At 34.0% G+C, this 12,611-nt stretch overlaps 1 protein-coding gene across 2 annotated transcripts in view; it reads left to right on the top strand.

Moving 5' to 3' along the window:
* LOC115210302 (nucleoporin NDC1-like) overlaps positions 1 to 12,311 on the top strand; it is a 59,586-nt gene extending 47,275 nt beyond the window's left edge. For both annotated transcript variants that reach the window (XM_029778824.2, XM_036502297.1), the window contains 5 exons: positions 534 to 589; positions 2,681 to 2,795; positions 3,934 to 4,034; positions 9,269 to 9,423; positions 11,251 to 12,311. In XM_029778824.2, coding sequence (XP_029634684.1) covers positions 534 to 589; positions 2,681 to 2,795; positions 3,934 to 4,034; positions 9,269 to 9,423; positions 11,251 to 11,314 — 491 coding nt within the window. In that variant the 3' untranslated portion in view covers positions 11,315 to 12,311. The remainder of the gene's footprint in view (positions 1 to 533; positions 590 to 2,680; positions 2,796 to 3,933; positions 4,035 to 9,268; positions 9,424 to 11,250) is intronic.
* The last annotated feature ends 300 nt before the right edge of the window (positions 12,312 to 12,611 follow it).

Raw genomic sequence — 12,611 nt, 5'->3', positions numbered from 1 at the left:
TGTGTTGTTTGTCACTGAAGAGGTGCAACTATACCAAAACACTAGTGTCTGAAAGGCCACTGACATCACTTGGTGCAAGTGTGATGTTTATTCACATCATCTATAGGAACAAGTCATTCTCAGAGACAAACAAGAGCAAGAAACCATGTTCACATTCCAGTCTGCTGGAACATGTTAAGAATGGACATGCTCATTGTTCTGACTCTTGCTGTTTTCTTATAATCTGACAATAATTATAACTCAAATGTGGGACAACTTTTATATTTGCTATTAATAGCTAATGGTTCTTCCATGATGCAATTCTTTGTATGTGTGTCTATATATATATATATATAATGTATTATAATATAAGTTAGTGTTAGGAAGGGCATCCAGTTGTAGAAACCATGCCAAATTGGACTGGAACCTGGTGCAGCTCTCCGGCTTATCAGCTCCAGTTAAACTGTCTAACCCATACCAGTATGGAGAGTGGACGTTATATTAATCTTTTTTATATATCTATATATATAATATATCTTTTTTTCTATCTTCAGTAACTGGTACATCTCTCCGTGAAGAAAGACCTATAAAAGTCAGCTTACAAACTAAGGTATAATATTGTGCAATTAGTATAATAACCCAAAATTTCTTGCTTATGGAAAAGTGACTATTATTACTGAAACAGGTGCTACATTGCAATAAGCTCTTGGCAAACCAATGACTATTGGAAAATGCATGAAGGCATGAATGTTATAAAGAATATGATGGGGAAGTTAGTAAATGTACTGAAAAAAAATATAAATATATATACTGTGGAATTTATTTGAAGGGTTTATTTTTTAAAAATGGAATTCATTTTGAGAGGTTGTTATTTTTACCTATTAATGAGAAGAAAAAAAAGAACTTGTTTTAATACAAGAAATAACTTCATTAATTTATTTCAGGACATGATATGTGAACTAAAGAATATATATATATATATATATATATATAAGATTTCACTGTGTTAGTAATGACAGCCATTTAAAACTCAAATATACCATTGTATTCATTTTTGTTTTTTAACCCCAAGTAGGCTATCATTGAGTGCAAAGTTATAATAAAAGGCATTCCAACCATGACCATTTTTTCTTATTTTCCTTTTAGCAACAAGCATGGTTCAATGGTTAAGAAGTTCACTTCTCAACCACATGGTTTTGAGTTTGATTCCACTATGTGGGACATTGGGCAAATGCTTTTTGTTAAAGTGTCAAATTGATCATTGCCTTGTGAGTAAAATTCTCTACACAGAAACCGTGAAAGCCCATCGTGTGTGTGTGTGTGTGCTTGCTTGCTTGACACCAGTAGCAGTGATGTTTACGTTTGACATAAACAAGTCTAGCATCAGGCATGGTCTTCATTTGTAAAATACTGACTCAAGAAGTTGTATCTGAACCATGCCAGCATGGAAAAAGCAAATAGAAAAAGGCAGTGGATCTCTCATTTCTTTAAGACAATTGAGTGTAAGTTGAGTGAGGTTAGACTGCTGTTTCTGACAGATTGAGCAACCACATAGAAATTTCTTCATTGGTTCATTCTTCTTATGTATGTGTGTGTAGTAGTAGTAGTAGAAAGAAAGAATGAACAGGCAAACAGTTGGTATCAGTTTAAAGCAAAGATTCTACATATTTAAACACAATTACAGAGTTGTTAGACTAGAGTGTTTCATAGAAATAAGAGACTAAAGTGTGCAGATAGTCTGTTACAGCTGTTAACAGAATAGATGCACATAAGTGTATTTCTCAGTAAAGATAGGCTTTCCATAGAGTAATGGGCTATTCCATCTTCAGAGAGAAAAAAAACTGAGGTAAATGTATAGTAGAGAATTTTCATTAATAATATCTATTCTTTTACTGGTTTCTTTGGTCATTGTACTGCCATCAGAAGTTTTAGTTGATTGTATCAATTCTAGTATTTATTTCATCAATCTCTATTTATCATATCACTTTTACACTTTGACATAAAGGATTGTGACTCAACACTGGCAACTATAAACCTACACACACACAAGGGCATGCTGAAAAGTTCCTGACTTTGGGTTAAAAATATGCAAGACGATCAGCTAATTATGATTTTATGCAACATATTCCCCTCTCAGATTCACACACTTATTGCTGCAAACCTTCAGTTTTTCTCAGCCCTGTAAAAGAACTCGGAAGGTTGAGCCTCAAACCAGGCCTTTTGCAATACACTGAAAGCCAGGAACCTCTCAGCACCTCCTCTCTCACTCACACACACACACACATATGCAACTGAGTTCCACTCAGCTTCTATATACTAAATTCCATGCATATGCATTAGTTAACCCATGGTTATAGTAGAAAACACCTGCCCAATGTGCCACACAATAGGACCAAACCCAAAACCATGTGTTTGTGAAGCAAATTTCATAACCACATTGTCTATGCTTGTGCCTATTATCATGAAATAGAGCAAAAATAAACAGTATATGTGCCTTTTAAATGATACCATTGTTTCGGTTTAAACTCAGTTGAAATCACTAACCAAGCAAATACAACTCTAAAATTGTAGATTATTTTACTGATATATTAGAAGAATATATTGGATGATTGTTTTAGTGGTCATGCCTTACAAATATTTATAAAATAAAAGTAAAAAGGATCTGTAATATCATGCATATGTAAACCATCTTGTTGTTTAGATTTTAGAGGTGTTGAAAAAGAAGCCAGTGTTCGGTTATTTTCTACGAGAACTACCAGATGCTGCACCTCGGAAATTATTCTCCTCAGTTCAAATCCATATCTGGGCAGTAGAAGGTAAGAGCTCTTTTGTTCCTCTTGTTTGTATTAATATTTACCTCAACCACTATCACATTTATTAGTAATAATCTTAGCTTAATCAAAAGTGGCTCACAATAAGACCCATGTTGGATTATTGCTTGAGTACTGCTTACATCTATGAAACAGTATTATGGTTGCTGCTATACAGATTTTTACACAATCTAAATAAAGCTATTGGACTGATTGTCAACAATTCATTCACTCACCAACATTGTACAATAACTAACTTGTAAGTTTTCCTCTCTTTGCTTCTTGTGCTAGTATAACAGCCTCTGGTCTTCTGAATTAGCTAGTAGCAAATTCACTTCATAGCTCACTTGATCTAGCAATCATTTTCACTGTGTTGCATCTCTCAAGTCTTGCACAGAAACGTTTTCTGAATCTTTCTCACTATTCTGGTATCCCTCTAGAGGGTAACCTATAAAGCTTATTGTTTTACCCTTCCTTCACTAACTTGCAAAAAAATCAGTGCTACAGTAGGAATCAATAACAACCATAGGATTTACAGGCATTCTGTATTAAAAAATACAGAATCCTGCACTATGAACTAACTTGGTGGGTTTACATGCTTTCTGTCTACAGCAACAAATTTTCTCCATGACAAAATACAGTGAATGGCTTTGTTACCATTTCAAATATGCCTCAAGCATATTTGAACAAGTGACAAATTTGAAATTAAAAAAGGTTTTGTTAACCTCTTAATTGGATTTATACACATTAGAGGTTAGCTGTATTAACCTCACTCACCATAAAAATTGGATATATTAACCCCAACCAGTACAGAGTGTAGCTAAATTATATACAACCACTATGAAGTTACTGTATCATTGTCCACTGCTATATAGGTTAATTTTACTGACATCTAACATCAGCAGTCTAGCTATATCAACCACAGCCACTGTTTTGTGTAGGCACTAACAATATCCATTATACAGTTTTAATGAATGCCAATTATTATAGCTATAACCACTACACACCCTGGTCACTGTAACAACAGGCCACAATAGTCTAATCATTACAACCATAACCACTACACAGTAAGATCTTTTTTCACATGTAGCAATGTTAACATGTATTCAGACTGTATTCTATATCTTGTATTGTCTTACTGTAGCTTTATCCCGATTGGTAGCGGCTTCCTACGCTGAAGATACACTTGGTATTGTACAGCAGAACTTACCAGAGATACTTAACGTTTTGGTCTCACTCTATGAGGTAAATTAAGATCATTATTGTTGTTTCAATTTCATACACTCTTCCAAGTCAGATGTATATCATTATGATTATCATTTTCATAACATCCACTTTTCCATACTTACATGGGTCAGACAAGATTGCATTGAGGCAGATTTTCTTTAATGTAGTCTTATATATATATTTACACTAGCTGAATTATCCAGTGTTACTCAGGTTACTACTGTTCTTATTCAGATTAGTAAACAATAAATATGAAGTTTTTTTTTCTTCTCATAATTATTTCAAAATATCTATATTTTATTAAAAATATCCAAATTGTAATGATAATAGAATTTAGAACTGATCTATCAATCTTGAAGCACCTCAGGGTAAACAATATTCATTGTGTAATTTTTTGTTGGTGCCCAAATGAATAAATTGGTGCTACTTCCAACTCATGGGCAACCAACATAGAGTTGGCTGTGGGAGAAGCATATAGTAGAGAAATGAAGCATATAGTAGAGGGATGAAGCATATAGTAGAGGGATTGACTCTGAGATATGTTAATTGAAATACCAAAACTTAGTTTGACTAGAAATTGAAGCCTGTTAAATTCAAATAGAACATCTGCAGGTATGAAAGGAAAGTTTGAATAAAGACATTTTCTCCTTTGTGACTACCTGTTATGATTGTTGCCTGTAGGACATGGGGCTTCATGGAAGTAACAGTTAAGCGAATTCCATTACACAGGCGAGGTCTTAAGCAGCATAATGGGAGCATCCAGCTTTAGTGTCTAGTTATGCGGTGACATCCCAGTGGGTTTAAGTGTGTTCAGAAATTCAGCAGGATATTGAACTGCTTGATCTTGATCAACTGTTGTGGAATTGATGGAAAAGTTATTTCTGATGTATCTGTTAACTTTTGAAGTTCACGATTGAGTTTATCAATTATTTCATTAGTTGGAGCCAGTTTACATCAGTGTAATTGACAATCACAGATACACTCTCACATATACTACAACAGACATATTTACGTAACGAATGCGCAAACACACATACTCATATATAAAATGTGTCGTCATCATGGTATAAAATGTTCTTATGTGGTACGTAACAAACACATAAACACACTCATATGCAAAATGTGTCATCATTGTGGTGGTGGTATAAAATCTTCTTTACTATGTTGTACATAACAAATGCACAAACACACACACACACACACTCACAGACACCTACACATTCATATACAAAATGTGCCAACGTGGTATAAAATGCCCTTTACTATACCGTACGTAGCGGACGTGCAGACACATGCTCACAGGCACATACACACTCATACAAAATGTGTTGTTGTGGTATAAAATGTCCTTTACTATGTCGTACGTGACGAACATGCAAACATACTATGTCATATGTAATGAATGTACAAACACTCACTCACTGACACATAAACACACATATACAAAATGTGATGTCGTCATCATGGTATAAAATGTCCTTTACTATAGTTGACTATAGAAAGATTATTTATGAGGAAATATATTGTTTTAATTGAAATGAAAATAAAACAATTACATGTTGACACTCACAGGGTGTAATACTATTAACTTGTAAACTTTCATTTGATTTGATGGAGCTATTTGAGAATGCATAGGCAACAGACAGACAGAATTATATATATATATATTACATTCTCTCTCCCCCACGCTTACACATATGTTACAGAGTGGACAATCAATACCACATTGGTAGGTGAATAATTTCTGTAAATAGAATGCCTGGTATTAGTGGGATACTAATGGTTTCAAGCTGATTTGCAATTATTCAGCTGCAGATTGAATAACACTGACATAGCAACCGTATTTGTTAGGTTATACATGTATATTTTATATATATATATATATATATTATATATATATATATATATATATATATATATATATACATACTAGCAGTAATATCCATCATTGATCAGGTAATTACTTTTACTCTTTCTTGGGAGCCACATTCAATGTGTTATTATATAGAGAAATTTACTCCTCCTGTATGTGTGTGTATTTTATAAGAGAAAAACATGTAATAATTGAAGTAGAAGAAAGATCAATTTCATACACAAACCTCTGTTTATTATATGAGAATCATAAGTGAGTTGTATGTGTTATTTTATATAGCAATACAGTAATGGTAATTATATACACAATGCTTTGGTCAACACGGAGCTGTAATGAAAGAGAATTTCCGTGTCACACAGTGGTACTGAACCCAAGGCAACATGGTTGAAAAGCAAGCTTCTTAACCACACAGCCACACCTATAAAGGAGTGATACCTTTTGGATAATATACTCCTTGATACAATATGCTTAACAAAAAGATGAGATGTTTACAGCGAGAAGACCTTTGATTTTAATATTTACTTGACCAACTCAACAACTAACAATGCTACACCATATAGAGTGTTCCAGAATTAACTGTTTCAATGAAATTGAGCAAATTTTTAAAAAACTGACAGAATTTTATGTTTATTACTTAATTATAATACCAAAACAAATAGATTTATAAATTTTACGTCAAACTTTTATTGAAAATTTTCAACATATCTGTATCCCTTAATGTGAAATGCATTTTGAAGCATTTCAGGAGTTAGCTCCTGCACTGCTAACTGAATGTGTTCTTTAAGCTCAGCTAAACAATTGCTCCATCTTGGGGATGGAGGTAAAAAAAGTGATTGCTACCAAATTGAAAAAAAAGCTGTTGTGGACAAATAAGAGAGATCCAACAAGAATGAAAATAAGACAAAATTCAAAATTTATACACTTTTAACACATATTAAACATGGATAAAAGTGAGTTTTAAAAAAAATGCATCCAATTTCACTAAAATCATAATTACTTCTGGGACACCCTGTATTTACTCGTCTAACTAAATAAGGGAGGAACATGGGGGGAGGTGGTAAGTGTAGCTTCCAGAAGTGGTCACTCAGTCAAACTCGAATGGCTGAGTTACAACAGTTAGCAGTTTTTTTTGCTTTTTTTTTTGTATGAACATTTTGCATTATATAGTTCAGACATGCTGGGTTGCATGGGACTGGAAACGTGAGACAACAGGGCACTTCTGGAGAATAGATGAATGAGTTTAATGTTCTTCTCATTTCCTCTGCCAAATTGGATAAAAAGGTTTTCGTAAAATATTATACGCTACTTATAATGCATAAGTAGTGTCAATATTTTATTGTCAGAAAATGGCCTAAAACAGATAAAAGCCAGTGCAGCATACTCAAATCTAATTAATCTGCAATTTTGGTGGGTGGGGGGGCCATAGTGTCAGAAATTTTTTTAGTCAACAACAATTAGATGAGTCTGATTAATGTTTGTTGCAAATTTGGAGGAAAGCAGCTGGATACTCAAGTTACGATCCTTAATGCTGCCAAAATGCTTTAAAAATGCGGTTTATCTGCCCCTGAGCTCAAATTAGGCAAGAAGTTGAAAATTTTTTTGCCTCATGTGCAAAATTTGAATGAAATCAGTTGGGTACTTTTTGAATTTTAAGGATTCACACACAGACAAGCAGACACACATTCTCAGTTATAGATATATATAGGAGCAGTGTGACTATGTGGTAAGAAGTTTGCTTCCCAACCACATGATTCTGGGTTCAGTCCCAATGTGTTGCATCTTGGGCAGGTGTCTTCTATTATATCCCTGGACTTTGTAATTGGATATGGTAAATGGAAACTGAAAGAAGCCTGTTGTGTATATATGTGTGTTACTGTCTCCTTGCCTTGACATCATGTGATAGTTGTAAATGAGTGTCACCATCATGCAAGTGGTATCCTTCATTACCAAACTGTCTAGTCATGGATAAATACTACCTTGGTTGGAAATAGTTTAGGGTTGGTGACAGCAAGCACATCTATCTATAGGAAATTTTCAACAAATCTTTTTAAAATGATAATGATGATAATAATGGTATATATATATATATATATATAATAAATGTTCCTTTTCAAGCCATGCTAGGCTCATAAGGGCCGGTTTCAGTGGCGTAGAAATTCCCCACCTGGACGGGATGTTGGTCCGTCGCAGGATTACTCATTTTTGCCAGCTGAGTGGACTGGAGCAACGTGAAATGAAGTGTTTTGCTCAAGGACACAACACATCGCCTGGTCCAGGAATCGAAACCACAACCTTATGATCATGAGTTCAACACCCTAACCACTATAATATATATATTATATATTATATATCATGAAAGATTACACCTAGAAAACTAGTTAAGACTTAGTCAAGTGATAAAACAGATTATGGTAATTATTATTTTACTGGTCCTTTGAAACTGGTGAGGAATGGGTGGAGACACCAAATACTTATGGGCTATCTTTACATTTACACCAAAGTGAACTCTGCTGAAAACCTGCAATGTGATGATGATGAACTGGATAACAGATGACAAAGCTTTAACCTTGATGAATTTGACTTGCCATTATCACTGAAATGAAAAGCCTAATAATCTGTATGTTTACTTATTTCAAATGAAAACTTTTACCACATTCTACTTCCCGTCCTTTTCATTTTTTCCTATCCTTTGTGTTACGTCATTTATTCTACATCTTCCTGTTCCCTTTCCTAAAATTGTAACCATGTGTCTAATATAAGAATATGACAAACCAACCAGTTTTCATTTGTAAACTGCAAAAATTTCTGTTATTAACTCTTTTGATGCCAATCCCTTGAGATTACCCCTGATTATATGATACAAACTTTGTTTTAACCCTTTAGCATTCAGATTATTCCACCAAATAAATGGTTGTTTATTCACATTGTTTTGAATTTATCCTGCATTATCTTGTAGCTTTGAGATTTCGATTATGTGATTGTTTATTTTTAGACTAACATAGTAGGATAGGTTTGAGGGGCTGGATCTGGCCTGTTTTTACATAAAATAGGTAAAATATTTTGGCTGCATATGGTCAGTTTAAATGCTAAAGGATTAAAGTAACCTAAATTAAAACTTTCCATCAAAATTTTATGCTAATTTATTTTTCAAGTACCAGCTTAATACTAAATATTTTACTAAATTCTTATTTTCAGTATTAATTGAAACACAAGCCATGTATTTGAACAGAAATATAGTAACATAAGGATTAAGTTAGTTTTCCATGAGAAGATGGAGATATTTTGTATTTCAAACTGGTTCCACTATTTTCTTCACTTTATTTTGCTTTGATTTCCAACTAGTAAAGTTTTTTTACCCCCCTAACTTTTTATATCTTAGAACGTGGAAAGACATTTCAAACTGACATCAACTCTTGGACGTCGGAGCCTTACTGGTGTCAACTGTTCCCATGACTTGGCTCTGCGACATGCCTTCCGTTCTGCTTTGAAGTCTGCCATATACCGAATTGTTGACACATTTGGAAAATGTGTCATGTAAGTAAACATATAACTTTTTTTAAATCAATGTATAATCAAAGTACATGAGATCAAGTTAGTAAGCTACTAATCACAAGGTCTTCAGTTCAGATCTTTTATTTAATATAAAACACTTTTTTTTTATATCTCTGCACAATACAACTATAGTTGCATCAGTCTACCTGATTAACAATAGGTTTCATTTTTTTCATAGTTCATGGTCTAGCAAGTCATTTTTTGCCAAATGGTAGTATAAGAAAATTAATAGTATGAAAATTGGCTGTAGCAAAATTTCATCTCTCTATAAATGGAAAAAGAAGTTGTTTGGCTTTAAAAGCAATTGCCTCAATAATATTAATGTAACGAGATTTCAGTAATCTCAAACAGATAATGAGATTGTAATTCATAGGCATGGCTATGTAGTATGAAGTTTGCTTCCCTACTACATGGTTCCAGGTTCAGTCCTACTGCCTGGCACCTTGGGTAAGTGCCTTCTACTATAGCCTCGGGCCAACCAAAGCCTTAAGAGCAGATTTGGTAAACAGAAACTGCAAGAAGTGTGTGTGTGTCTTTGTGTATTTGTTCCCCATCACTGCTTAACAACTGGTGTTTGTTTCCATCCTTGTAACTTATCAATTCAGCAAAAGGGCTGATAGAATAAGTACTAGGGGTAATTTATTTGACTAAAGCCTTTTGAGGTGGTGCACCAGTATGACCAGTCTAATGACTGGAACAAGTAAAATATATTTAACGAGTTTTTAGCTGAAGTAGTGCTGGCAAGAACTTTTTTTTTCTTTAAGCAAGAGGTTGCTGTGTATATAGAACACTGGAGTAAATGTTCTCTTTTGATACCAATACCTGGGACCACTTTTGGTTATCTGATGCAGCTCTTGTTTTAATGTTTTTATTAAACTTATATAATTCCAATGAAAGCATTAGTTGTTTTAGTAAATTTTTCTAAAGTCTTGATGCTTACAATTATCTGAAACATATAGCCTGTATATTTCATTAGAAAAGGTTGATTTATATAAATTTGGTTTAATGTGGTCTAATAAAATAAATTATTGTTTTTAGACTACTAGTTGACTCAAATAATTCCCTTAGGATTATTGTTATCTGTCTCTTAACATAACCTACATTCAAAGGTATCCCAGCCATGACCATCTCGTTGTCATGTATAACCAGGGCTACATGGTATAATGTATCCTTGCTTTCTAAAGATGTTAAAATGGGACTTGAAAGAATGTTGCTGCTTTTTCTACCAGATTGAATGACCTTGGTTGGCTGTTATATCTGCTCACTAACACTTGTGTTTTGTTAGAAATTATTAATGAAAGTGACAGACTAGCAGAATCAGCAGAGTGTTGGACAAAATCATCATCATCATTTAATATCCATCTTCCACACTGGCATGGATTGGGCAGTTTGATAGGCGCTGACAAACCAGAGGACTGCACCAAGCTCCACTATCTATTTTGTCATGGTTATTTACAGCTGGATGCCCTTCCTAGTGTCAACCACTTTACAGAGTGGAGTGTGCTGGGTGCTTTTTATGTGGCACCAGCACTGGTAAGATCTGTTTTGGCATGGTTCTCAGGGCTGTGGATGCCCTTCCTCAAACCAACCACTTTACAGAGTGGACTGGGTGTTATTTTTAAACAGCACCAGCGAGGTATGAGCATGCCTGCCTATACTTTCTAAGATGAAAGTTTATCCTGATAAAGCCAGCTGTGCCTGTCATAATTATTAGGTCAATTAAATCAACTATTCTCACTCAGATACCCAACCCTACCCAATTTCTGGCTTTAATTAGAAATTATTGTTATTTTCCTCCTTTCTTTACAGAGATTTCCGGCTTAGTCTCGAAACCCAAAGACGCCTCAAGTTATTTCTAGAATACAAAGAATGAAAGACTGAGTAATTCATACCTTGGAATCGGAATTGAGTTTCATCAACATTCTCAGTGAAACAGCTACCAGGAGATTTTTAACAGTACCAAGTAACTGCTATCAACTCGCTGCTCAATATCCAAACATACAGATATATTTATATATAACTGGAAAGTTACTTTTTCAAAAAATCAACTTTTCTGTACTCAGAGGAGTCACATGATATCAGTTATATATATTGAGGATGTTGATTCCAAACATTAACTAAAGCCAGAATGGTTCAACTTTCATCACAGAATTATTGTCTTCATTAACAAGAATTTTGTTACACCTGAAGAAGACAATATGGCAGTCTTCTACCAGATAATATAACAATGTTGAGCTTCCCTCTGTTATTGATATTCAGCTGATCTTTCTGATGACAGTTTCTGACAAGCTTATTTGATCTCTAATTCTAACAGATATTACTACTTCTTTTGTATATTAATTTCTCTTTTTTTTTTCTGTCCAGGACCATTTCTTAGCTTTGGAAAAATTGTATCTGGATAACAAAAACCCACTAATCTTCACATTGTACTGTGGTGGAGACTACCCCAGTAATTTGGAGTATATCCAGAAACAAGGTTGCCCCAATACACTTAACTGATCTCTTTGCCTTGTTTGGCATGACAGCTCAGTAACACTGGCTATTCCATCTCTGGGGGTGCTTAAATTCATAGAACAAGCCAACCTTGGTATAAAATATTAATATTTTTTTGTTCAATTGTGTTGTTGTTTCTCTTTTCATTCTTTCCCTATTAACATTCCTCAAATATTGAATATCTATATTTGTTTTTTGTCTTGAAGCTGTACTGTTGCTTGTGCTGCTACTATGACACCCACTACCACCAGCCCTACCTGTGTCAAAATTCCTTCATAGGCTTAGAACTGCAGTGCATACTGTACACTTCTGCTGTTAGCTAATGAAGGAATTTCTTATAGTTACTTAAACAGCTAGAAATAGTAGGTAAATCTACTTCAAACCACACTTTATTTCACAAAAAAGATAATTTGGATAATGTAGTCCATGGTATACTATGCCAGAGCGAAAATGTAGGGTGTTCATTCATTCTTCTTTGTTTTGTTTTGGGACACTAAAACAAATTGGAGGCGTTGATATGCTTTGACCATGTTTATTTACTTAGCATGTTTTTATATGTATATAGCAGAGTGATACACATGCATATTTGCTTTATTCACAGTTCATACTGTCTACTAAATGCGCATAACAAAATAGTGCTAATGATAGAGATATATATATTTATGTATATATACACA

Source organism: Octopus sinensis, linkage group LG4, assembly GCF_006345805.1.
Source record: "Octopus sinensis linkage group LG4, ASM634580v1, whole genome shotgun sequence".
In the NCBI taxonomy this organism is placed as follows: Eukaryota; Metazoa; Mollusca; class Cephalopoda; order Octopoda; family Octopodidae; genus Octopus; species Octopus sinensis.
Note: the sequence above shows the minus strand (reverse complement) of the source record. Positions and strands in the feature narration are given on the sequence as shown.